This window comes from Melanerpes formicivorus, unplaced genomic scaffold (assembly GCF_026170545.1).
Source record: "Melanerpes formicivorus ecotype bairdi unplaced genomic scaffold, bMelFor1.0.p_v2 SCAF_14, whole genome shotgun sequence".
Lineage (NCBI taxonomy): Eukaryota > Metazoa > Chordata > Aves > Piciformes > Picidae > Melanerpes > Melanerpes formicivorus.
In genome coordinates, this window is record NW_027142366.1 from 6,152,796 (window position 1) to 6,180,398 (window position 27,603).

Consider the following 27,603-nt stretch of genomic DNA (forward strand, 5'->3'; position numbering starts at 1 on the left):
GATCCAGGGAATGATCAGGTGGGGAATAAACTCCACTTCTCCTTTTACCAACCACTTCAGCAATAGATCCAGGGAATGATCAGCTGGAGAACCAACTCCAGTTCTCCCTTTACCAACCACTTCAGCAGTAGATCCAGGGAATGATCAGCTGGGGAATCAACTCCAGTTCTCCCTTTACCAACCACTTCAGCCATAGATCCAGGGAATGATCAGCTGGAGAATCAACTCCAGTTCTCCCTTTACCAACCACTTCAGCAATAGATACAGGGAATGACCAGCTGGGGAATCAACTCCAGTTCTCCCTTTACCAACCACTTCAGCAATAGATACAGGGAATGATCAGCTGGGGAATCAACTCCAGTTCTCCCTTTGCCAACCACTTCAGCAATAGATCCAGGGAATGATCAGCTGGGGAATAAACTCTACTTGTTGTCTTAAAAAATCCTGTCCTAAGACTGTGCCTGGAAAACTGCCTTTTTATTCCTTTTGATGTAAATCCTTTCTGTGTATACTGTAAGGTTTTGCATCCACCCACAAAGTACTTCTAAATGATACTAATGCATACATTTGCACAGCACGGTGTGCATTAGTTAAATTGGAGTTAATGAGTTCTGTCCTGCTCCTCTTTTCTGTGCAAGCTGATCTGCCTGCATCCAAGCAACCTGTAAAAGAGAATCACAGAATTAACCAGGTTGGAAAAGACCCCCAAGATCATCAAGCCCAACCTTTCACCCAACACCATCTAATCAACTAAACCATGGCACCAAGTGCCTCATCCAGGCATTTTTTAAACACTTCCAGGGACAGTGACTCCACCACCTCCCTGGGCAGCACATTCCAGTGGCCAAATCATTCTTTCTGTGAAGAATTTCTTCCTAACATCCAGCCCAAACCTCCCCTGGCACAGCTTGAGACTGTATCCTCTCGTTCTGTCACAGGTTGCCTGGGAGAAGAGACCAATCCCCACTTGGCTACAACCTCTCTTCAGGTAGTTGCAGAGAGCAATAAGGTCTCCCCTGAGCCTCCTCTTCTCCAGGCTAATCAACCCCAGCTCCCTCAGCCTCTCCTCATAGGGCTTCACCATACTGATGGATTTTTTTAATCCTTTAATTCACATACTGTAAAATCATAGAATGGTCAGGGTTGGAAAGGACTTCCAAAGGTCATCTAATCCAACCCCCTCTGCAGTAAGCAGGGACATAGAATCATAGAATCAATAAGGTTGGAAAAGACCTCAAAGATCATCAAGTCCAACCTGTCACCCAGCACCTCATGACTACTAAACCATGGCTTCAAGTGCCACATCCAATCCCTTTTTGAACACCTCCAGGGATGGTGACTCCACCACCTCCCTGGGCAGCACATTCCAATGGCTAATGACTCTCTCTGTGAGGAACTTTCTCCTCACCTCAAGCCTAAACTTCCCTGGCACAGTTCATCTTCAGCTATCTTCAACTAGATCAGATTGCCCAGAGCCCTGTTGAGCCTCATCTTGAATATCTCCAGGGAAGGGGCCCTAACCACCTCCACAGGCAACTTGTTCCAGTGTTCCACCACCCTCATGGTGCAGAACTTGATCCTAGCATCCAATCTAAATCTGCTCTTCTCTAGTTTGAAGCCATTGCCCCTCATCCTATCACGACAGTCTCTCTCCATCCTTCTTGTAGGCTGCCTTCAGATACTGGAAGGTTGCTATTAGGTCTCCCTGGAGCCTTGTCTTCTCTGGGCTGAACAACCCCAACCCCCTCATAAGAAACATATAAGAAACTGACTGCAATTTTCATCTCTTCCCTAGCAGGAGTAAAGGAGCATGACATGCAGAAGGCAATACTCAGGACTGAAGGTTTTTCCAAGCACCACAGGTCTGAGCAAAGCCAACTGACTTTCTCCACTTCTCTTCCCAGGGCACAGCTTCTGTTCTGCAGCGCAGATCTGACAATGAGGAGTATGTGGAAGTTGGAAGACTTGGTCCATCGGATTATTTTGGTAAGAAAGTTCATCTGAAATGTGGCTGAGAAAGACAGGCACATGGAGTTGTATCACAGAACCACAGAATCCCCAAGGTTGGAAGAGACCTCAAAGATCATCAAGGCCAACCTGTCACCACAGACCTCATGACTAAACCATGGCACCAAGTGCCATGTGCAACCCCCTCTTGAACACCTCCAGGGATGGTGACTCCACCATCTCCCTGGGCAGCACATTCCAATGGCGAACGACTCTCTCTGGGAAGAACTTTCTCCTCACCTCCAGCCTAAACTTCCCCTGGTGCAGCTTGAGACTGTGTCCTCTTGTTCTGGTGCTGGTTGCCTGGGAGAAGAGACCAACCCTCTCCTGTCTACAACCTCCCTGCAAGTAGTTGTAGACAGCAAGAAGGTCTCCCCTGAGCCTCCTCCAGGCTAAAAAATCCCAGCTCCCTCTGCCTCTCCTTGTAGGGCTGTGCTCAAGGCCTCTCCCCAGCCTCATTGCCCCTCTCTGGACACATTCAATTGTCTCAATGTCCTTCATAAACTGAGGGGCCCAGAACTGGACACAGTACTCAAGGTGTGGCCTAACCAGTGCTGAGTACAGGGGCACAATGACTTCCCTGCTCCTGCTGGCCACACTATTCTTGATGCAGGCCAGGATGCCATTGGCCTTCTTGGCCACCTGGGCACACTGCTGGCTCATGTTCAGCCAGTTGTCAATCAGCACCCCCAGGTCCCTTTCTGTTTCAGGTGCTTATTGCCTTAATTAGTCTTCTACTCTTTGCAAGCAAGGGGTTATGCATAGGTCAGCAGCTGCTTTCAGCCATACTGAGAGACTGCAGTGAAGCTGAAACCATTCCTTGGTTTCCACCAGTGTAACTGACAGGAGACACATCCAGAATCAGCAAAACAGTCTGAAAGCATTTGTTTTCAAAGGCATTTTACACGCATGCATTATGCATGTGTAATGCATTTGTACTGTCAACAGAATTATGTAAAGTGTCTGTCAAGAGAGAGATAAAGGGAGATGTTCTACAACCAAAGCAATTGGATGGTGGCTAGGATATGCACCCTCTAAAAAAAGAGGCCCAGGGCATGAAGGGGGCCTACAAGAAAGCTGGGGAGGGACTTTTGAGGGTGTCAGGTAGTGATAGGACTAGGGGGAATGGAACAAAACTAGAAATGGGTAGATTCAGATTGGATGTTAGGAAGAAGTTCTTCCCCATGAGGGTGGTGAGACAGTGGAGCAGGTTGCCCAGGGAGGTGGTGGAAGCCTCATCCCTGAAGGTTTTCAAGGCTAGGCTGGATGTGGCTGTGAGCAACCTGATCTAGTGTGAGGTGTGCCTGCCCATGGCAGGTGGATTGGCACTAGATGACCCTTGAGGTCCCTTCCAACCCTAACAATTGTATGATTCTATGTGACAGTGCATGTCTCCCTGTTTCCAGGTGAGATAGCCTTACTGCTCAACCGGCCCCGGGCTGCTACGGTGGTGGCACGTGGACCCCTGAAGTGTGTGAAGCTGGACCGGCCCCGCTTCGAGCGAGTGCTGGGTCCCTGCTCTGAGATCCTCAAGAGAAACATCCAGAGATACAACAGTTTCATTTCACTCACTGTCTAAATGATTCCTTCTGGAAAGCTGCCTTGGTGTGACCTTGTGCACTTAAATTTGCTCCGCGCGGCTCCGTAGCTTTATGAAGAAACAACAAAAGTGTGCATTTTATGTGGATTTTTTTCTGTTTCTGTCACATACTGGATGTCAGTTCTGATCTCATGTATCCTGTAAGTAGGAAGACAACTGTTTGGATAAGACTAGCTTTGGGGAAGAGCAGGCTTTTGGCTTGCAGGCAAGACTTCTCCCTATTGTTGGCTCGTATAGCTTAAAACTGTGGGTTTTAACTATTCAGAGGTCATACCAATGTCTGTTCTCCTTCTTATCTTTGGAGATGGTCTTATTCACCTTTTGTCAAGCTTCTTTGATCAAGCAGTGTCCCTCTGCCTGTCACTTTTAAAAGACTTTCTACTGGTCTGAACCTCTAGTGGAGGTTTCTGAAAGCCCGTGAGGTGAGCGGCAGTTGCGAAGTTGAAGCGGGGAGGTCGGAGGAAGGTTTTGATCATTCCAGCAAGCCAGGGTAAAAGTAGAGCTTTTGAGTCATTTTGTTTGTGGCTTAGATACAGGAGCCATACTCCTCTGTGGTACAAGCCCTTTCAGGTCTGCTTTGCAGAATGTGCTATGCCAAACAGCCCTGCTCCAGTCTTGGGGGTGAAGAGGTCAAGGGGCAATGTTTTGTAAGAATTCAAATGGAGCCTTTAGGACCCAAGTTATTTGTCCTCAGCTTTTGTAAATGAGGGTTTGCATTAGATCCCTTAAAAGCCCAAGGGGAACTTCTCCACCAAATTAAGTGGGCTTTGAGACATATTTTTATCTGCAGTGGGCTGTCCTCAGCCATTTCTTGGCGTATTATATGGAATGCTGAGGAGACGGTGCCAGGTGTGCATCAGGGACAACAACAGCAGCTTGTTTTTAATGAGGTCCACTTAATTAAATTCAAATGCCTTTAGTCTTTTAGTCTTTTGCTACATGACTAAATTTTTAGGATTTTTAAAAGATTTTTCTGAAAGCCAAACACATGCCTCAAAATGCTGCCTCTCCTCTGGAAGACACACGCATGGCCTAACGAAAAGCACCAGGATCTCACAAGAAGCTCCTAGAGCCCAGGTCCCTCCCAGGGCATGTAGCTTCACTGGCAGTCGTTGCTGCCCTGCCTAGACATGGATCTCCTCTTGAATGGAGCTTTTTGCAGACCCAGACCTTACTCTGCTGTGCAGCCCTTGAGGATGGGCTCATTTAGATTACTCTTCCTAAAGCTTTTTCCTTTGAAGGAGGACTTGTCTTTGCTAACAGCAGCAAAGGTCTACATCTCAGCTGCCCTTAACAGCACTGCCTGCTTTTCAGGTATCACAAAACTTTCTTCTTGGTGATAACATTCTTCTGAGTACACACAAACTTTCTGTACCTTCTACATGCCAGAGGTTGTGCAATGAAATAAGGCAGCGATCCTCCCTTTTGAAACGAGAGGTGTTAGTGAGCACTAAAATCCCTCCTACTGACATGCAATGTGCTTGCTTCTTTGGAATTAACAAAGACCAACCTGGGACATTCCCATCAACCCCAAGCAAGAGGGCCCAATATTCCAGTAGCTGCCCACAGTGGTCGTTGCAGAGCTAACTGCTTCTCAACTTCAGGCTCTTCTCATCACTTCAAGGTGCTTAATTTATTCCAGCACATTTTCAGTGGTCCTGCCAGGCTGTATCCACTCTTTATTATCATTATGTTATGCTTCTTGCATGTGTTAACTGAATATGACCAGCCACATTTTCCAACCTTGCCATTTTTATCACGTTGTATTTATATAGGCAGACTCCCCATTATATATAGAGAGATAAATGTCAATGCATTTGAGAACATTTTCTTTGCTTCCCTGTATTCTTTTGGTATCCTCTTGTGCAGTTTTTAAAAGAACTCTTTTTTAAAGGTCCCCCAGTCATGTATGTTCCCTTACCTATTGCATCTCTGTTGTATTGGTAAGATAATTGTGAGTGTTTGGCATAATATGCAAAGTACATTTCTTGTTAAACACTGAGTATTAGCCTCATGGTTTACTGAGCACACCCCCTCCACACACACACACACACACACACACACACACACACACATTCTTTGCTTTAAACCTCTTGGAAAATACATTGGAATTATGGTTCTGTTGTGAGCAACCTGAAGAGAAGTGTTAACAATTTAACACCAGGATTCCTGTGCTTTTGAGTGGAGCAAAATGGTGTTCAGTGACATTTCGAAGTGGGCGATGGGACAGGATTATGGTGTGAATAAAGTTCTTCTCCATTACCTATGGCTGATGTGGGTTTATTCATAATGGAGGCCTGTACAACTACAAGCCCTGTTCTGGTTCAAATCTGCATCTCATAAAAAAGTTTGAACTCCACTGAAAATAATCAGATGCAAAGGAACAAAAAATAGAGCAAGCATCCCAGTGCTATATATAGTAATGGAAGCCAAACTGGTTTTCTGGAGGATTAGCATGAAGAAAAAAAAATGCCTTCTGTTTAACTGTAACCATATATGTCTATATAAAGAAGTAGGGGTTCAAGGTGTCTCTTGGCCATTCATGTTGCTGTTTAGATGCTGGTTTATTCAGGCATTTCAGCACATGTGGATCATGAGGTGTGAGAGCTGTCTCACTGGCTGTAGGGACCCTGTGTAGAGTCTGTTGTGCAGCCAATGAGAAGACCTGGGGAAGAACAGGCTCCTTTCTCAAATACCAGCACAGTTCCTTTCCTCCCCACTATCACAGACAGAACCCATGGCCATGATCACAGTGAGGCTCTGTCCCAATCATTCCTCTCAACCTTTGGCCACGTGTGGATTTTGAGAAGTGCAGCTGCCCCGGGACTGAAGCACAAAGGCGTTTTTGGCACCAGAGATGTACTGTGCTGCTGCCATGGCTTGTGTTCATGCAAGGAGCTGGCCAAGAGCTACATTAAGGACAAACTTCTCAGAGGAGGCAGAGCCTCCAAAGGAACCACCTGTATCTCATGCATCAGGGTGAATGCAGTGGTTGAAGGACTGGAGGATATGACTTCTGGGTGAGGAAGAGGTGGTGAGCGTGCTGTTAGTGCCGCGCTACCTTTGGTATTCACCAGAGCTCTGCGTGGCCACAGAATTAGGTGTGTTGTAGTCCAAGCTTGGCTCCAGTGCTGCAGTGGTGAATCCAGACCAGCCTGCAGGGCTAGTGAACTCACTTCATGTAGCTTCTCTGCGGCGGCCCCTGCACAGGCATCTTGGGTGGCTCCCGGCATCCGAGGGCTGTCCAGCTTTCCGTTTCTGGAGTGTGCTATTTTTCCCCCCTTTGCTATGATTCAAGCGGGAAGGACTCGTCTTTCCAGAGAATTACTCACATTATGTAGTAATCAAAAGTGACCACTCTCTCTGAGCTTCTTCCAGGAGGACATTTCCAGCCCACGCTCCCCAGAAAAGAGCATCTCGCCACTCCCCACTGTCAGTCTTTTTTGGGTTGGAGTTAATTGTGTCGCAGCCATTTCAGGACTCCCCAGACAAAAGACAAGACTTTTTATTTGAATACAAACTAATTGTACCTCCAGATTTTTTCACCAGGCCCATGTGGCTGTCCAGGCTTTAGTGTAGCAGGTTACTCTGATCTCTCCTCAGCATTTCCGCCGCTTTGTGGCACTGGGTGCGTGAAGCTGTGGTGTCACAGGAGCCCTGTGAGTCCGCGAGCCTCAAGCAAGCCCAGTCTGGCACCGTGTTACCTGTTCAGGTGTTGGTGGAAAACAAGAGCTGTTGCAGAGAACCAAGTGAACCCAGTGCACACCTCTTTGGTTGGTGGTTGCTGGTTTGGGTTTAGGGTGGTAAATGGTCTTCAGAAGTGGAGGCACTACACAGAGAGTGATCTTTGTGATCTTTTCCAACCTTATTGATTCCATGATTCTATGGTTCTATGATCTTGTGCAAAGGGGCTTTTTAGTCTGGAGAAGAGTAGACTGAGAGGGGATTTAATAACTGTTTGCACATATCTGAGGGTTGGGTGTCAGGAGGGAGGGGACAGGCTCTGCTCAGTTGCACCCTGTGATAGGACAAGGAGTAATGGATATAAACTACAGCACAGGAGGTTCTATCTCAACCTGAAGAGGAACTTCTTCACTGTGAGGGTCACAGAGCACTGGAACAGGCTCCCCAGGGAGGTTGTGGAGTCTCCTTCTCTGGAGGCTTTCAAGACCCATCTGGATGCATTCCTGTGTGACCTGTGCTAGATTCTATGGCTCTACTGACAGGGGGGTTGGACTCGATGATCTTTGGAGGTCCCTTCCAACCCCTAACATCCTGTGATCCTGTAAAAGGCAAAACCACAATGATCTCCTTCATGAGAGCCAGAAATCCCATTGCTTGCTGCTCACATGGAGATAGAGTCCCTACAACAGCAGGAGTGGCCCAAGAACTATCACAGGTGGATGAGAGTTAAAGTAAGAAGACAGAGTGGGCGGTGTTGCACCAGTGACCCAGTGGGCACTAACCAGTTTAAAAGCTCACACTTGCTGTTTCAAAGACCAGCTCACCATTTAGAGACCGAATTATCTGCTCTTACATCCCCAGGCATGTTTTTTTAATCTGTTTCTAATGATTTGGCAGCCTTAGCTGCAGCTCATTTTCACCCTCTTTCAAATGCACACGGCTGCGCAGAACGGCGTGAGAGCGTTTCCACTGCCACTTCTGTAGGTCCCATATTTCCCTCTGGAGAAGGAGAACATACTTGGATGTGAGTGTGTTTGTAGCCTTGAAAATCTGATGTTACAGGAATGTGTTGGCTTTGACGCTTCTCCTTCTCCAAGGGTTCCTCTGGGGCTCTTGGCTGCCCGGGGTAGTCTGAGCTGGGACGCAGCACTCGCACAACAAGCTGGCCTTTGCTCTGCAAGAGCTGCCTGGCCAAAGGAGCTGGCATCTGCAGCCAGCTGGTATTTCTGCGAAGGCTGAGGATGTTTTTCAGTGCTTGATCAGGCTCCAATAGCAGAGTGATTCTTCTGATCTCTAAAAATCTGGATTGGGCTTGTAGAAAAGAGGCTCTGCACTGTGGCTGGGAAAGCAAAGCAAAGCAGGAGCACCTCCTCCTCGGGCACACTCTGACTCCTCTCTCAGAAGTGCCTGGGTAACTTTTCACTTCTCAGTGTTGCAGCCCCACCCCAGCTGTGTTTTAATCCTTGTTTTCAAGTAACTCTGCAAAAGTTATAGCAGAGAGAGCCTCTGCTGCCCAGACAAGCTGCAACACACATCCCATCCTCTTGTGCTTAGGCAGCTGTAAGCATGCAGAGTTCTCTAAAATAGTCATGAGCTCTCATGGAGGAAAAATATCATCATTTTACCCAAGGAGACTGCTCCCATTCCAGTATAAACTGTCTCCAAACATGGAGCAGTGGCATGCCATGTTGCTGCAAGGGCCAGCAGTGCTGAATGAATTGGCAGATGCTGCAGGGCTGTCTGATCCCTCTGGTAGCTGGGCTGCGAGAACGCTGCTCCTCCCTACTCGTAGCTTTGCTCTGAAGCTGAAAGAGTTGATTTGCCAAAATAGTGCCCTTCACCCAGGCCCTGATGGGATAAACCTAGCCTCATGCTTCAAGGGCTCATTGGGTGCATTCACCTTACCCTTGGTGGGTGGAAACAGCAAGAACAGCAAGCTGTAGACTGGACATACAGACTGGTGATGAGGCAGGGATTTTCTCCCCACTGCCTGCTGTTACTGGCGCTCTGGATGTTCATACTGTGGGCTCTAGGGAAATCAAGCCTTTCTGGGAAGTGGCTACTCCCTATCCTCTTTATACAGAAAATGTATTGTTATTATTTGAAAGCACTTTTGTATTGCCCTTAGACTACAAGCATGGCAATTGTTCCATCAGAAGACATCATGGTGCATAGCAGTGAAATACGACGTCCAGTACCATGCAGCATGTATTTTCCAGATAAACTGGGAAAGTAGTGAAATGGATCTGCAAAGTGGGGGTACAATAGCTGCTTTGCATTCCTCCACATGTGTGGAATTTATAGGCTCTACAGAGTGACTCTGTTCCGCTCCCATGTGTTCACGCTGATCGGATGATGGGTCGCGCTTCTGGCCGCTTTCATTTTCTCAGTCGTGTTTGTGGGCCAAGCACAAAGTCCCAGAGCCTTCAGATCGATCATGGCAATGAATTGGTGCTGGCTAAACCCTCCCACCATTTATTTCCACTGCAGCACTGAAGAAGGAACAGACTTAGCAGCTGAAGGATACAAGAGTTTATTTCTCCTTCTCATGCAGGGACAGCTCAAGCAATTTGCCAGACTGCAGGAGCTGGCTGCATTTGTAGACTCTGGGTTATTTGGTTGAGACCTTCCCGCCCTGTAAGTGCATCTCCTCTGCACTCCACCCTGCCTGGGGTGATGAACTTGCCACAGAAGTGCTGAGCAGGGAGATGGATCACTGCTCACAGTGTAACTTGTGTAATGATGACTGCAGGAACTGCTGCTGGAGGAGAATCTACATGTCTTAGCACTGGCCTCTGTTGGGATGGTAGAGCTCTGGTTTTGGTCCTGCAGCATGGTTCATATGGCTCTTAGTGAGGCTGAAGGTATCTGTGAAAGCCATAGAGCTGCTCCTGAGCCTGGCAGACCTGTAAGTCCCCACTAATGGCCACCAGCAGCATTGCAAGCTCCACTCCCACTGATGTGGATGCTCGGATGCATCCAGCACATGCTGCCATGGGCCAGATTCCCATGGGATGACGAGATGGTTCATAGCCTTGACACGTATCCAGTAAAGCATCACACCCTCTCCCACTGCCCTGCATTTCTGGCTCTCAGCCCAAGATTTAGCTAGGAGAGAAACACAGGATTAGCCAGGGAGGGCTTTTTAAAACTTGGATTTGCAGGGGGCAGGAAAAGGCACCCAAATGGTCAGAGGCTCCCGAGGAGCATAAGAACCAGCCCAACAAAGGCGAGCTTGTGTGAGTGGGGAGATGCAGCAGAACCTGTGTCCGGATGAGAGCTGCCCTATCAAAATAGCCATAAACAAACCCGCCTCCTCTGCCCCAGCAAAGCTGTTGTGCCAGGAGCATATTAAATTGTATATGCTTTTTCTCAAGGCAAAAGAATTGCAGCAGTGACGGCAGCTGTGCGTGCTGGAGCCGAGCCACTGTGTTCAACTGATGAAGGCCTTGCTGAGGACGGGGTGGGGGAAGGACGGCAGATGAATGTATTATTCAGAGGGACCCACACTGAAATAATCCACCGGCCCTGGGGAGATGTGGGAAAGGAGGGAAAAAAAGTGATTGCCTGCCCCCCCCCCCAACACTGAAGAGTTGATGCATTTGCCAAAGGGCAGCCCCAGTGATGGGCTGGATCCTTTTCCAGGCTGGATCCCTTTCTGGGCTGGATCCCATTCTGAGCTGGATCCCTTTCTGGTCTGGGATCTGCAGTCCTGAGGCTGTTGCTGTTTACAGGATGAGGTGAGATGGTTTTTTTTCTTCCCTGGTTCTCCCTTGGGAGGTTCTTGGTCTCAAAGCCCAGAGCTGAACTGCAGCTATCACCCCAGCCCAGGTGAAGGAGCAGGGGAGTGCCCAGACTGCTGGCATGAGGTGTACAGGAGATGGGATTTAAAACCTGTGAGGAGCAGGGAGATGGCAGCAACCCCATCCTCTACATCAGTGTGCTCTGATGATGGCCACCTAGATGGGCCCAGGTGTGGTGAATAAATGGGAAACAAAATGGCCTTCTACCTCCAGGGGGGATTGCTGCTCCTCTGGCAGGGCTGCTCCCTGCCTGGCTCCTGCCTATGTCCTGGACAGATAGGGTGCAGAGGGCTCTGGATCCATCCATGCTGCAGGCAGCACAGTGCCTTAGCAAAGCCACCTCTGTGTGAGCAACCCCACAAAGGGGACAGGAGCTGGGAGGAATCCCTTTGTCCTCAGTAACTTCTGAATGTTGGTGTATTGTGGACAACCGTTGACAGCCTCAGCTGTACATGAAATGAACGTTGCAGCCAAGTTCACCACTTGGTTGGAGGAGGATCCTGGAGTCTCCTGCCTGTGATTTGCACATAACTCCTTGGCCCATTAGAGGTCCAAGCCTGAACCTGGCAGCCCCTTCAAGGAGGAGAGACATGGTTCCCATGGGAGCCCAGATCAGTCAGAGACCTTTTGTGGAGTATGGCGAGTATCTAAAATCTTTTCCCACTTTGAGCTGCAACTTCCTTGTGTGCAAAGTTGAGTTGTGAGTAAAGAATACAAGCTAATTGCCCATCCCTTCCAACATTTGGAAATATCAAGAAAACTAGCAGGGTGCTTTCCTTATTAACTCAGGAGCATGCAAGCATAGAGGGACCTCATGCAGCTCCTCCTCAGGAGGGAGTGCAGTAAGCCAGAATAAATTCAGGAAGGATGACTTCTGTGCAAGCACCTTGCAGGTGCCTCTTCAAAGATTTCGTTTATCCCCAGGCAACGTAGTTCAAACGCTGCATCGAGGAAACGGGATGGAGGAGCCTGACACCCATCTCAGTTTAAATTCAGTCACTTGCAGCTGTCCCATTCTTTAAGGCAGAAAAGGAAACTTATGGCTCTCCTGCAACCCCCTGAGTGCCCAGAAGGTAACTGCCCTTTTGTGCCTGAATCCAGTCCCTGTCTGAAGTCGCTGCACGCAGAGGGCTAAGATGACTCGGTGAAAGAAAACCCATTCCAGTAGCTTTTTAAGCAGATTACAGCAGATTAGCTCACTAATCTAGATGGAATCCTCTCTCCAACAATTTCAAACTGTAAACAAATCCAGCCACTTCTGCATGGCACACAAACATTTGCTGTGGATTATACCAAGATTAGCTGCAAATGATATTTGCAACAATGGTTTTATTTTGTGACTTGCTACCTTGGGTAATGTAAAACCTTTTTGAAATGAATATGCCTCCAACAAAGGGAGAACTTAAGGCCCATCAGCAGCACAATAGCAGGTACTAGAGCGTGTACACAAGCAGAAACCCAAGACATTATTGCTGACAGATGAAGGAAACTAAGAATAAAAACCACTGGTGTGGATTAAAAAGGCCTAGGATTATCATAGCATGGGAGAAAAGCCTTCCCTATAAGATCTGACTTGGTATGAGTAGCTGACACCCCACTGCTACTCACAGTTGGTTCTTCAGCTGCAGTTGTGCGTGGTTTGGAAGCAAAGGGTGTTTGAGGGGTGTTGTTTAGCGTCCTGAGATGCCACCTTCCTCAGGTGGCCAGTGTGACTGACCCTGCTTGCTGCCCAGGTGGCTGGTAAAAATGAGACAGCCTTTGTAACGAGGCGGTTCATCCTCCTGGAGATCCAGGGTTGTCTTCAGCCATATGGAGAAACCTAAGAGCCATCAGGTGAATGCTTCAGATGCTGTTGCTGACCCCAGTGAGATCCCTGCAAGCCCAGTGACTTGTGCTCTGGAAGCTCCTCGTTTTGATACCTGGGTTTAGAACGTCACTGGGGAAGTGAGGGGTGGGAATTGCTGTTGGCATCACGCAGCTTGGCAGAGTTGGGAACTAAAAGGTTGCAGACTAACATCTCTTGCTCTGCCACGTTGCCTGGAGCTGAATCTCACTGTGCACACCATGCAGGAACAGCATGGGAGGGCACTGGTGAGGCAGAGGGGGATGGGGAGTGATGTGCACTTGATGCTCGGAGTAAAAATGCATCCTTCCGAAAAAAGCCAGAGGCCGATGCTGAGGGACCACACACACAAGCCGGCACAGGACCATGTTTGGTAGCCTGCCGTGCTCCAAATGTCTTTTTTTCCCTGGGGGCAGCCAGCACCAGCCTCCTGACACCCCTGATCCCTGTGACTCTGTGCCCAGGGCTCTTCAGGCTGGCCCACATGGGCACTGTTGCTCCACAGAGAGCGAAGCTGGCCTTGCACAGTGCTTGCCTGGGACACGGGGAATGTTGTGTCTACCAGGCTAGTGAAGGAATGCTCAGTTTACAAGACAATGGCTTTTAGGAAGCCAGAAAAAGTTAAACAGCCTTGCCAGATGGAAGACTGTCCCTTTCCACCCTTCAGCTTCATACTCCTATAAAGAGATGATCTGTTTAATATAAAAGATTTCCAGAGTCTTAGCAAATGAGTATCTGAGAACTGGCTTCTGATGTGGTTTATGTTCTTTTTGATAGATTTAGGTTATGGGAATGTTGGTTACAGAGGCAGGGAGTGATTCATGCTAAAACCATCCGGGTGCCATCTGATACAGCTGTCCACCCGAAGGTAGAGGGAGGCTGCTGCCTGCGTTGTTTAGTGCCTGCAGTTCAGACTGCTCAGTGGTAAGTTATAGCTGCAGAAAAAAATACTACAGCAGAGGCAAAGAAAGGGCTGTGATTTGCAGAAGAAAGGTAATCCTTACTAGATCAGCATTCCCATAGCAAGCTGGGGGTCTTAGAGCAATGCCTTGAGACCTCACACTGATGTGCTCTGTGTAAGAGCACCTTAGAAAAAGCAGGTCTCCCTGGAGAGTCTCTGGCTGACAAGAGCTGATTGCTTTGTGCTTGCTGCCCACCTTGGAGCTACCTAGGAAAATATCCTTCCTCCACTGCCTGCAGTTTTGTCTCAGTTGTGCTTAGAAGATGAAACCCTTGATGATGGAGGAAAGAAGTGGTGGTGGTGGGAAACTGCACTGTCTTCTACAACTTTTTTCCCTTTTGAAACCCTGTCTCAATCTGGAGGTCATCAAATCAAGCAAAATGGCTAAGAGTGGTCTCTGAAAAAAAATCTCAAATGGCTGCTGCTCTTCAGAGAAGAATTCTAGTCCTCCAGCTTTGATGTACTCCATGGAGCCCATGTCACACCAGGTGACCAATTTTGCCTGGCTGAGGCTGGGCCTTGCTGCTGCACAGGTTGCCTGATGAGCAATAACAGACGGACAAACCCTAGGACCATAAGAGGAGAGCAGACCCCGAGCATGGAAGATTGGGTGAACAAAGCCATGGGGTGCAATGTTGGGCAGCAATGAAGTGGTCACTGTCACCCTGTTGCTGTGTGTCACTTCTCTGCCCTGACTCCTGTCACAAGGACAGGACAGGTGGGAGGCAGGGACAGTCCTCATCAAAACTCATGGATTCCCATTGGACTTTTGTAACTTCTCCAGGAGCTGTATGAAAGCATGGCAAGGCCATGAGCCAAGAGCCTTGCAACATCACATAGCTTTGTTGTCTTGCAATAAGCAAGGACACTATTTTTGTTTGCAGGTTTTTCTCCCTCTGTTGCTCCTGCTTCAACTGTACATAAACCTGGAAGGAAAGTTTGTGTCTTCTTTTGTATCAAATTTGTAGCTGAATTAAGAGGGTTCCTCAGTCATTTATACACAGTTTATTCATGTTAAAATAAATTCAGAGTCACCTGGGATCAGTGGTTTGTGTATGCATCAAGAAAGCCCTCAAAATGGTCTAGGAGGCTCCTAGTAGTGGAGCAGGAGCCTCCAGCCCAACCAGCTGGGTGATATGGGAGCAGTAGGACTGTATTAGATGGCACCACAAGGGGCTGTGTGTCCTTCCCCAGTGAAGTCACCCCTCTCTGCTTCCCTGTTTGGCTGGCTGTGTTCCCGTGGGACTAGTTCACAAGCCCCATTCCACCTGCAGCCATTGCCCCACGCAGGGCATCTCTGATTAGGAGCAAAACCAGCTGCAGCAGGAGGGATGTGTCTCCTCCAGTGCAGCATCCCTTTTCTATCACAAGCTGGTGGCCTTGGCTGAAGTTTGACACTCTAGATAACTGGGCACTGAAGGAAGCCTCCCTGGGCTGGCAAAACACTACCCACAGAGTAGCTCCAGCAGCTCCTGCCCAAGATAAGGCAGTGTGCTTTCAAGACTTAGTGCCTTTACCCCCATTTGCTGCCAGCCTGAATGTCCCCATTATCTTTCCTCTGTTTGGGCATTTCCCTACCAAGCAGTGTTATTTTGTTGCTTCTCTTTCAGCAGGGACAGATGGGGCCTTGTTTTCCAAACACCACACACATACATTGAAAAGCAAGCGGGCGATGGCAAAGCATATTTGGTCTGCCTTTGTGATTTGAAAGGTTATTATCTGACCTCTCTCTCATCACCTTGGCCCCATAAATCTAGCAAAGGGGCCATTCTTAGCCCTTGAGACATGCATCCTGTTTCTTCTGCAGCAGACTCAAGATTTCATTGCTGACCTTCCCAATTCATTCCCTTAGAAGTTAAACTGCTCCCCAGCTTGACTCTCTTGAGGCAAACTCAGCCTTGAGGCAACTTCACCCACAGCTAGGAGTAACATTAGCACTGACTTTAGCCCATGACTCCTGCTTTTTGGTTCTCAAAATGCTTATTGGCATCAGATGGTTGGTTTTAAGATCTCACACATCTTCAAGTATTCCTTCTGATGCTATATACACTGATAATGAGCCACGCTAGCTAATCCCCCGTCAGGATTCATAATGTCAGAAGAAAAACCTGGTAGAAAAAAACGTTCATCACAGTTTGTTCTGCAGTACAAAAGGTCGTTCTGGCTGAATAGCTTGTCAGAATATTTCCATTTGGTGTGAAAGTTTACAGGGAAAATTGTTACTTTCTCCTCTGTGACAATCAAAACATTTCATTTTCCAATCGCTACCAACTGTCCCCTCCACCAAAGTGCAGAGTGAGATGCAAACATGAAAGGTCACTTTCTTCAAAAGTGCTCAGGAAAAGCTCTGCACAGGTCTCCAGCAGCCCTTCCTGTGACCCTAAGCTATCTGTTACCTTCTGAAACCCATCCAGAGAGTCTCCAGACCAGCAAGGCACCCGCAGCTCTCCGGTTCCCACAAGCAGAAGACAGATTTCCACAGGGCACGACTAGGGTGGTGTTAACTGGGGGAGGATTATCTGTATCTGGATTCCACACTGCAATGTACAAAATTAGATTGTTAAAGGGAAGAAAAGCAGAAATACAAACTGATGAGAGCTCTCCTTATGTTGCTGCCAAATATGATCCTTTGGCATTAGCAGATTAGGCTAAAAAAAAAAACCTCTGGCCTCTGGTTTTTAAACTGTTTTGCATCCCACCCATCACTGCAGGCGAGGCTGCCGGCAGACCTGCAGCCCTCTCTGAAGTGACACAAGCAGTGCACCTCCTTAGCAGGGCACATGTGTCATGTGGGGTCCTGAAAGAACACCGTCACCTTTCCAGCAGGCGGGGTGTGATGGAGACAGCGTGCTGGGATGGGAATGGATGAGGCTGAGCTCCGAATCCGGCTGGAGGAGCGAGGGAGGAAAGTCCACGCACCGCAGAAGGCTGCACTGCTGTCCCCAGCACTCTGGAGAGCGAGGGTCAGTCGATGCGCTTCAGTCCCAGCTAAGCCTCACACTGCACATTACCCAAGGATGTGTGAGGCCCTCAGGCAAGACTTGCCTGTCCCCCATCCAACATACTGTCTTGAAAACAGCCTTGCAACAACCTCTGAGAGCCAGTGTGCTTCATTTTACCAACAGCAAAACAATTACACATCAGGCCTCAGTTCCCAGGAGGGCATGATTAAAGGCATGTCTTTTGGCCGAAGGGTGGAAATGGAGCACATCTGCACATCTGCACCCAGCAGCACGGTCTGTTGGGTGCCACACAGGTAAGGGGAGGGCTGCCTGCTGAGCAGGGTTTGCCTGGAGCTGCTGCTAAACTCATTTTTTTTTTTCAAGCAGCATTTTTGATTATTCATTTGATACACCACCAAAATAGATCCAGTCCTCCCCTGTTTTTAGCCTCTGCTAAAACCCTCAGACCACATCTTCTCCTATAACAAAAAGTATGTGGAATTGGCTGAAAAAGAAACATTCCTGTTCTCACAACACTTAAACAAAAAAAAACCCTAAACAAATCCACTCCTTTGCAACAGAAAAAAATAAATATAGCACTTAGAGGCCTTCATACAACTGCTTCTGTCCAGAAGGCTCCTGCATCACACCAGCTTTGTCCCTTTAACCATTGCTGTGCCAAGCCTTTCTCTACGTTATCAATCATCCCCAACTGGCTGCTGAAGGCAGAGGCCAAAGGGAAGGCTCGATAGCAGCACTGCCCATGCTGTGATTTATTCTGACCACACTGAAAGCCTTCAAGAAAATGTGAAGAACTTGGAGCAGGACAAGGGAAAGACAAAGCTGTAGGGATGCGAGCAGGAACCCAAGCAGGGGCCTGTGTGGCTGCTGGGGGCACGGGCGCAGGGCACCTTGGTTAGACTCTGTGAGTAGCTGCGAGAGGGAGAATGAGAGAGAGAGAGTGAGAGGGAGATCAAGCGACGAGCTGAACTTGCAAATGTTTTTGGCATGAAATCATGAGGGCAAATGCAAAGCTATCCGCCCACCAGCATGTGTGTGGAGCTGCCACTTTATGAGGACAATCCTATCTCTCTCTGTATACGTAAGGGAGCGAGCGAGGTGGCGAGGGGCTGTCACGGGATCTTCACCACGCAGGAGATGACTCGCGGGGCCACGCGAGGCGCAGAGCGACAGGGGCGAGCTTGGGGTGAAAGCAGGATAAAAGCAGAGCTCTGCGGTGACTCCAGCCCCCTCGTGAGCCAGGACAAGCCCTGCAGATGGGCACCATTGGTGGGTGCCCTGTGCTTAGCCGTGGGGTGACCCCGACGCCTGCAGTGCCGAGCAGACTCCGCGTCTCCGTTGCGGGGGAGTGTTGGGATAAACCGCACCCAGGCAGCACTGCCGGCGGAGAAGGACATTTTGTTGTGAAGGGGTTTTTCTTCTTCTTTGATTTCTTTTTACTTTGGGTTTTTTCCCTTTCTTTTTTTTCATTTTTTACTTTTTTTTTTCTTCCAAGCTGCATTTCTTTGAGAGGCTTTGTGGACAGTGTGGGCAGGGCCAAGTGGAAGGAATTTAAAGGGAGAAGCCAGTTCAGGGTCACAGCCTGATACGCGAATGTAAACCAAACAATTGCTGATGGTACAAAGCAGATCCCCAGAGCCGACGCAGGGCCATGGATGTGTGACATGAGACCAGCTATAGGGGGGAGCATGTGGAGCAGCAGGGTGCTGGCTGGCTCTGTGCACCTAACAGCCACCAGCACTGAGGGAAGCAGGGAGCATATGCAGCCAAAACAAGGGTGAAGGCACAAGATGGACCTGCACAGGCAGGCGAGATGGGGCAGAGACCTACACATCAAGCCTGACTCGGCTGCCTTGGTCTTGAATCCTTAAGCTGGGGAGGGAGTTTCTGGGCAGCCTTCCAGCAGGGGCAAGGGGAATCTGGGAGAGAGCAGCTCAGTGAACACGGACTGAAGAGGGACAACATCCAAGCCAAGAAGCCTTGCAAGGAAAACCACTCATTTTCTCTGTTGCCTTCACATAGAGCTGAAGACTTTACCAGTAAGGGGGCTGATGCCCTATCAGACTATTACAGCTTCAGTAAACAAAACCTGGAAGGCTGGACTGCCTTTGTCCTTAGTGCCATTTCACAGTCACCTCTTCTTTGGCACCTGCTTCTGCCTGATTCATTCACAGCTAGGTTAGAAAATAACCATCATCAGGAAGAAGGACTGTGCTGTAAGAGATTGTAGCTTAGTTTAGTATGGCTTTTGGCTCCTGTGTGCACAGCCAGGTTTTGTTCTCACCCTGTTTTTATCCTAGGGCCATGACAGACACACATTCCTTACTTGCTTCTTCCTCTTTCTACTGATACTCTGGCAAAGTGTCTGTCATCTCTGAGGAGCCTTCACACGTGGCACATGTGGGATCCAAGTCAGACCTCTGGGAGAGCAGTTAGAGTCTTCAGGAGACTCAGCAACAAGGCTGTTTAAAAAATGGCTTGAAAGGTAGTTTGGGAGGAAGAAAACGTCTGTCCCATGGAAGCTGATCAGGTGGGCAACACTGCAATTAGAATTTCCCTTGCCACAGACCATGCATGAGCACTGCTAGAGCTGCTGTGACCATTTCATCCTTGTGCAGCAGGTAACATTTCACTCTGGTTGGGGAAGACCACCACACACCTCTTCAGGCCTCTGAGCCAAAGCAGGTGGTGTTTTACAGGGGAAGTGTTTCTGGCATGACTACATGTACACTAGAAATTGGACAGGGACCATAAAGTTCACTGTGGATCAGAGCTGCATTTTGAAGCAGTGATGTAGAAGTTAAAGATTCCATCACTGATTCTTGGTCTCTTGAGCCATCTGGCTCCCTATCACTATTTTATCTTTCTCAAGTGCTGTGAATGCTGAGGCCCTGTTCTGGTGTAATGGCATTTCAAATGAAATCGACAGCCAATTTGGATTACACAACCATGGAGCAAAGAAACACAAGATGCAGTGCAGAAAGTCCCATCCCCTCCCCCCCCAAGCAAAAGGTTTCTGATGACAGTTATGGGAGTAGGTGGCTCAGGGCCCTCAGGGGAAATTCCAGATGGATAGGAAAGTAGCAGTGATACAGCAAACCCCCGTGGAGGGTGGGACCAAGGGCACATGGTCAGCCACCAAAGAAGATGTGGTTATGAGATCAGACAGATGGCCTGGGGAAAGTCAGCAGAGACGTGTGGAAACCCAGTGGGCAGCCAGTGATGTGATGCTGAGATGAGCATGAGCGTGAGATGGGAAGGGTGTGGTAGGGAAAACTCCAGAAGACTAAATACTTGCTTAACATCAGGAAAAGAAGCAGGTCCATCCTAATGAAATCAAGAGAATACTTCACACTCTGGGTTAGTCATGCTCTTGAGCGCTGGGCTGAATCTGGGCTGCGTTTGACCCTGCCCCTCCAGCCCTCAGAAAGCCAGGGTTGAGTAAGACCACACATCACACCGCACACCTCCGGAGGGAAGTGATTAAGCCATGAATAAGAGATCCACCAGCTGTTGTGCTTTGTGTATGTGCACACACTGTGAAAGTACTGCACAAAACTAAACCTAAGGCCAAGTGAGCCTGGGACCAAAGGTGAGACCTCCATGAAGGACCATGACAACAACTACAAGACTGAAAGCATGAGCAATGGAAACGGACACCATGCCAGCATGGATGCTTGAATTTGGCACCTTCATTTAAACAAAGGAGGACAGAAGAGTGTTTTTCAAATGCTTCTCGTTAAGTAATGTGCTCAGCTCCCATTTCAGTGGGAGCTGAACATGGACACCTCTTTTATGCCTCTGGGAATTCCAATCTAAATTCAGTCTCAGCCCTAGAAAGACAAGTGAGGTTTTCCTGGTGGAAACCTGTCACAGCTGGCTTCAGATTTGGCCCTGCCTTGTTTCTGAATGCATGCCTGGCCACAGAAGAGTTTAAAAGTAATTGATAATTACAATAGAAGACTAATCCCCCAAAACTTCTACCACTGACTTCTGCAAAAGCAGGACGTTAGTGTGGCTAAGGCCATATATTTTTCGCCAGTGGCTTTGGACTTGGACACAGATCCAGCAGCTATACTTGTTTGCATTCAGAGTAGAAGTGGAGCAGGCACTCAGCATCAGTCCCTGATCTGGCTTCTCCCAGCAGCCACTAAGAGCATCCAGAGTTGTAATGGTGACATCCCAAACCCAGCAGCTCTCAAAAGCACTGTGCTGGACTCCAGGCACACACTGACTGGAAGAGTTCCCCATCGCTCTGGAGACACTGGGGCTGGCTGGCTGCATCTCCTCTGGCATCCACAGAAACTGAAATGAGACAGGAAAGCTATGGCAAAAGATGGAGAAAATCAGGAGTTGGAAGTGCTCTGGAAACCACAATCTGCGGCAAGGATGGGCAGGAAGGAGGGAGGACGCAGCGAGAGGAAGAGAGAAGGAGCAGCAGTAATGACCCTGCGCTACAAACAGAAGCAGTTTAACGTTTGCACACGTTGTGGTTGGGCTGTTGCCCGTGGTATTTAACTTCACAAACTAACCCAGCCATTAGGCACCGAGCGCTCGTTAATGCAGCAGATGCAGCCAGGCGGCCGCGGCCGCGCGGCGGTGTACAGCCTGATGGAAAAAACACCTGCAGGCTGGCAGCACGGCTCAGCACGGCTTGGCACAGCTCAGCACCAACACATGTGGCTCAGGTGACTGCAGGATTTACAAAGGTACCTGTTGCTTTCTCACCACACCATGTGTAATCCCCACCTGCCTTGATGTGATGGTGCTACAGACACTGGACTCAAGTTAGATGGAGCAGAGAAACTGATGTCTTTCAATGTTCTCCTTCCTTCCTTCCTTCCTTCCTTCCTTCCTTCCTTCCTTCCTTCCTTCCTTCCTTCCTTTCCTTCCTTCCTTCCTTCCTTCCTTCCTTCCTTCCTTCCTTCCTTCCTTCCTTCCTTCCTTCCTTCCTTCCTTCCTTCCTTCCTTCCTTCCTTCCTTCCCTCCTTCCCTCCTTCCCTCCTTCCTTCCTTCCTTCCTTCCTTCCTTCCTTCCTTCCTTCCTTCCTTCCTTCCTTCCTTCCTTCCTTCCTTCCTTCCTTCCTTTCCTTCCCTCCTTCCCTCCTTCCCTCCTTCCCTCCTTCCTTCCTTCCTTCCTTCCTTCCTTCCTTCCTTCCTTCCTTCCTTCCTTCCTTCCTTCCTTCCTTCCTTCCTTCCTTCCTTCCTTCCTTCCTTCCTTCCTTCCTTCCTTCCTTCCTTCCTTCCTTCCTTCCTTCCTTCCTTCCTTCCTTCCTTCCTTCCTTCCCTTTCTCCCTTTCTTTCCCTCTTTCTCTCTCCCTTTCTTTCTTTTTCCGCTTCTTTCTCTCTCTCTACCTTTCTCTCATTCTTTTTCTCTTTCTCTCTTGTTTTTCATCACCTGAAATATCTGGGACATAGAGAAGAATTCTCTCTCTGCAGTACCTAGACTCCAAAGCTACTGTGTTTACAATGGCTTAAGCTTTTACAAGCCTGAAGGAATTTCACTGATGCCACCAAGTCACACGGGGAAGAGGAACTTGTAGAAGATAACAATGTGTCTGCCTGATGCCACACTGCTGAAATGGGTGTGTGTCATTACTGAAGTCTTAGTGGGACTCACTCCAGCATGAGATGCTCTTACGAAATGGGGACTGGGCTGGCACTGGGCAATTTGGCAGCAGTATGGAGCCAGGCTGCTTCCAGGAGCATCCCAGGGATGGAGGGCTCTGACTCCCATGCAGAGAGCAAACAGCTGCAGTGGTTTAAGATGTTACCCCACAGCTGTCTGCCCAGGCTCTCTGTGGGAGCCTGCTCTTGAGCAGAGATGATCAAATAGAATGGATGGCTGGGCCTCAGCTGTCCCAGCTCAGGGCCCAGGGGGATGCATGGGGAGGGCAGATGAAGAACTGGAGTGGCTGCAGCGTGGGCACTAACATCTCCACCATAATCTGGGGATGCAACTCTGGCATAAGGTCAAAATATGAATGAAGGAACATCATAGCTTGTCCTAGGAAAACTAATTAGAGCTGATTTGCCAGAACTCTCAGCAAATGGGTTTCTTTTCTGCTTCCCCTTTTCTCCATGGTATTTCCTTCCCAGAGTTTGCCCACTTTTGCCTCTCTCCTTGCCCAGCTGTCTGTCCTTACAGGAGCTCTAACACCTCCCACTTCCCTCCTCTCTGCAAGGTGCATGCAGACGAGAAAGCCTCCAGCACAGGTAGCCACACCACAGGAGCAAGCAGTGGGCAGCCGGAGCTGCAGCCAACCCTTGCATCTAGCAGGGACACAAAGCAGGGATGCAGAGAAAGCTGATCTTTAATATTCTGTCTCTTGGCATTTTAAACCTTTTCTGCTCACCTTACTCTCTTCAGATTTCCTTCTAGCCTGAAATAACTGCAGCAACACAACCCACTCCCTTGCATTTCCTTCTCAGTCTTGCAGCCGCCACTTTATTTTGCCTTTTCCCAGTTTCATGAAAGAACGCAGTCGCATGAATAACAGGATTATTTATCATCCTCTCCCTCCCCTTCCAGGATGACTTGCTGTTTATGGAAAGCACTCGAGTGCAGGAGAGCTCGTGCTACAGTTAAACAGACAATGCTTAAAGGGCCATTGCCTGTGCTGTGGTTTAACATTGTATTTTTCACTGATTTCCAAGAAAGGAGGAGTGCTGTGTCCAGAAGGATGGGGACAGCATCCCAGGTTGCTGCTGAAAGGGAAGCAAAGGCTACATTCAAGGGGATGGAGAAGATGGTTCTGCACTTATTTGTTTTTTGCAAGAACCCAGAAATTCACTTTTGGTGTAAATGTGGGTGCATGTTCCCCTTGTCACCCAGCAGCGTGCTCCCAGTGAACACACGACGGTGACTAGCAGGTGACAGACTGAGCGAAGACATCTACATGTGACACAGGCAAATGATGTGGCACTGCTGTGTGCATCTGGCAGGTCTGTTGCACCTGAAACTTAGCAGAATGCTAAAACTTAGAATCATAGAATCAACCAGGTTGGAAAAGACCTCAGCGATCATCAAGTTCAACCTATTCCCTAATACATAACACCTCATCACTAACTAAACCATGGCTTCAAGTGCACGTCCAATCCTCTTTTGAATACCTCCAGGGACAGTGACTCCACCACCTCCCTGGGCAGCACATTCCAGTAGCCAATTACTCTTTCTGTGAAGAACTTTCTCCTCACCTCCAGCCTAAATTTCCCCATGTGCAGCTTGAGACTGTATCCTCTTGTTCTGGTGCTGGTTGCCTGGGAGAAGAGATCAACCCCCACCTGGCTACAACCTCCTTTCAGGTAGGTGTAGAGAGCAATAAGGTCTCCCTGAGCCTCCTCTTCTCCAGGCTAAACAACCCCAGGTCCCTCAGCTTCTCCTCATAGGGCTGTGCTCCAGACCTCTCCCCAGCCTCGTTGCCCTTCTCTGGACAGGTTCAAGTATCTTAATTTCCTTCTTAAACTGAGGGGCCCAGAACTGGACACAGTCCTCGAGGTGTGGCCTAACCAGTGCTGAGTACATGGGGGAGAATGACTTCCCTGCATCTGCTAGCCACACTATTTCTGATGCAGGCCAGGAATGATGATCTTGGAGGTCTCTTCCAACCTGGTTGACTCTGTGATTCTGTAACTTGTCCTGAGGTGATGGATGGCTGAGAAAAAAAAAGGCTTTGGAAATGGTTGCTCCCAGCTTCTCATCTGCAACTTGGGCACAATCACATGGTAAAGTTTACTATGGAGCTTCACCATGTCCTCTCTGCATTTCTGAGTACTGTTGTGCCTTGTGATAAAAGGATCTTTATCGGCATTTAGTAAGAAATTGCATAAGTATTGAGAATAAGCAGCTGGAAAGCCCTGAATTCCCTGGGAATTTCTGCTGAGAGACAGAAGACACAACATGGGTTGCCTGCTCTGGTCTGACCACTACCATTAGTGGCCCAGTGCATAATAGTGTGCCAGATGAAAACACTCAGGATTAAGTTTGGGTAACTTTGTTAGCCTTGACTCCACCAAGCCCCCTGGAGAGATGCTGTGTTTTGCTGGGGACTTCAAGCATAGTCCTTTCACTGCAGTCATCAAGACCCCTTGAGGATGAGGCTGCTGTGCTGCTAGATGTGGACAACAAAAAAGAAGAAAAATGTACAGAACTCTACAGTGGACTTTCTGTTAATGTAAATAAATAAAATGAAGGGTTTCTATGACCAAAAGGGTCAGAAATACAATTGGGAGCCTTCACAGCCATTGCAAACATCTGCACTTCAACATAAATGAGCATCTCCACTAAGGGCAGCCTTCATATCTCCGCTGTCCTTTGGGCACTGCTGGATCCTGCAGCCTCTGGTGCGTGTAGAGCTGCAAATGTGTGCATCATTCTCGTGAGTTTTTATTGTAAGGGAGGGAATCTCACAGGACAAATGTGTAATGTTGTAAGAGCAACAAGGTTGCATGGATACAAGAACACAAAGGGGGCGGCTCGCACTTTGAGAATACAAATTCTTCGGAGGAACAACTATCTCACTGTCTTTGGATGGAGCTTAATAAAATGGACTGCTCCAAGCTAGGCCTCTGCAGGCTTCCAAGCTACAAACAATGAAGAATAATATCACAATTTTATGGTACTTAACATGGCTGAGTTACATCCTGGATGGTCTCCACAGAATCGCTGCGACTGGCTTTGATTTGAGTCAGAGGAGAAGAGCTTTACACCCACATTGCCGAGGAGGCATGAGAACACCATGCACAGGGCCCTGGAGGCCAAGCCCAGAGCGTGTTGCTTTCATTTAGAACATAGGCCAGCGTACCTTAAGCTGGGCTGGTACTTTTACAGTCATTCAGCTGGATGAACTAAGTATTGCTGACAAAACACAGCCCATTTGTAATAGCTTTATCCACCAGGCAGAGGATATCCCCTGCTCATAGCAGCTCCCTTGTCCCACAGGGGTGGAGAGCAGGGAGCAACTTCATATACCCACTAAAATAGCGGCCTGTGCTGGTATGCAAGTGCCCTAGTTTAATGCCTAAACATGGTATCTTGCTACCCAGGCTGGCAGGGCTGCCAGTTTGTACTCCAGCCCTGAAGGTGAACTGTGTGTCACTCAGCAGTGGCTCCTAGAGCAGGCAAGGTCAAACAGCCCCTCACTTTCGGCTGTGCTGCTGAACCTCCTGAGGAAGGAGCAGCTGGGTATTGGGGAGAGCAGAGCACTTTAGCAAGAGTGCTACTAACTGTCTTTCTCTGGTCCTGAACCAAACCATTTCTCCAGGGAAAGCTGGGTCTAACCCCAACTGAAATCAAAGGGGCAGTTTGAGAGGAGGCTCAGCTCTAGTGGGACCATGCCTCACTCACAGGAGAGCAAAGCATCTCCAGAAGTATTGTGACTTAAAGTTCACAGGAGAGCAAAGCATCTCTGGAAGTGTTGTGACTTTAAGTGTCAACAAGTGTAGGCTGGGTGGGCCATGACCACCCTCTATGTTTAAGGGTAGAGTCATCATAAAACTTTTCTGAGCCCCTACCTGATCACTCCCCTTAGCAGAAACCTTGTAGCAGATTTGCCTCTCATGACTATTTAAGAAAATTATCAACCATGAAAGCATCTGGAATGCTGTACCAACAAAAGTTTCAAAGAAAACAAAGCTCAGCCAGAAGGACAGAGCCAGTACAAGGATCCAGAAGGAACAGCTAGAAAAGGAGGAAACAGTATTTGTAGGTGTACCAGCTGCAATAATAACTGCCTTGCTTGTTCTCCTTGCAGCTCTCCTTGTTGCTCTTTATGGGCCAAGTTGCAGGAAGGGGAACAGTTTGCTGACCATCAGCACTTTCTCCATTTGTAATCCATCACCTGTATTGCTTCTGCGACAGCTTTGTGCCTCCTTCTGTAAGCATGCAGCAACTGGGCTGCAGAACAGCAAGGTGATCTTCCCCCACCATGGCCACCTGCCCCTCTGAAGCTGAAGGCCAAAGAAATGTTCAAAACCAGAGAGAAACCACCCAAGGTGGGTGAGCTTCCTGTCCAGCTGCCTGGATTTTATGTTCTGACATTTCCTCCTTTGTGTTACTATACTGTGTGGCACTGGCACTGATGGTGCAAGTCTGGATCACTCTGAATATTTCTTAGGAGCCAGGACACTCTCAGCTCCTGGTCCTTTTTATAAGCTGTGGTGGCAGGATGTATCCTGCAAAGCATGCTGAACCACTTAAGAGCCAGCCTCAAACAGCCACCACAATAAAAGCAGCCAAACCTTCCAAAAACCCCAACAAACCCAAAACCCACCAAAAAAAGACAGCAAACACACAAACAGCAAAACCAACACCAACCCCCAACCTTACCCAAACTCATTGTGTTTTGTTAATTGTAACGAGATTATTAATGAGGCAAAATCCCTACTAAAATCAAGCCTGGAAAAGACAGGTTTCCCAAGACTCCCTCAGCAGGAATGTGGTTGCAATGAAACGATTCCTCTTGCAACTTTAAGCCTTGTCAGGAGGGCCAAGAAAGAGTCAGCATTTCAGCCTGACCTCTTGAAAGAGCAGCCACGGGTTGCAGGTACCATTTAGAAGCCAGCCCAGTGCCCTCTGTGGCGTCAGCCCCCTCCCCAGCACCACAGTGCCTACCTTGCTGCCCATCCCCACACACCACGCTTCTCCCAGTGACCTTCCCGTGGCTGTGCTGCCCTGGTGCACTGCTGCCCCGGCACACTCCTCTGAAACATGAGTTGGTCCTGCTACGTTGCTTGACCTGTGCT

The 27,603-nt window shown here is 48.6% G+C and overlaps 1 protein-coding gene and 1 long non-coding RNA gene across 6 annotated transcripts in view; one reads left to right on the forward strand and one right to left on the reverse strand.

The window, feature by feature from the left end:
• PRKAR1B (protein kinase cAMP-dependent type I regulatory subunit beta) overlaps positions 1-5,869 on the forward strand; it is a 117,732-nt gene extending 111,863 nt beyond the window's left edge. For all 5 annotated transcript variants that reach the window (XM_068146741.1, XM_068146738.1, XM_068146740.1 and 2 more), the window contains exons 10-11: positions 1,905-1,986; positions 3,414-5,869. In XM_068146741.1, coding sequence (XP_068002842.1) covers positions 1,905-1,986; positions 3,414-3,586 — 255 coding nt within the window. In that variant the 3' untranslated portion in view covers positions 3,587-5,869. The remainder of the gene's footprint in view (positions 1-1,904; positions 1,987-3,413) is intronic.
• On the reverse strand, positions 1-27,603 carry LOC137445206 (uncharacterized). Its single transcript, XR_010988363.1, has 3 exons — positions 27,473-27,603; positions 16,295-16,435; positions 1-662 (listed from the first exon to the last, which is right to left on the reverse strand). It is a non-coding gene; the product is annotated as an uncharacterized lncRNA (long non-coding RNA).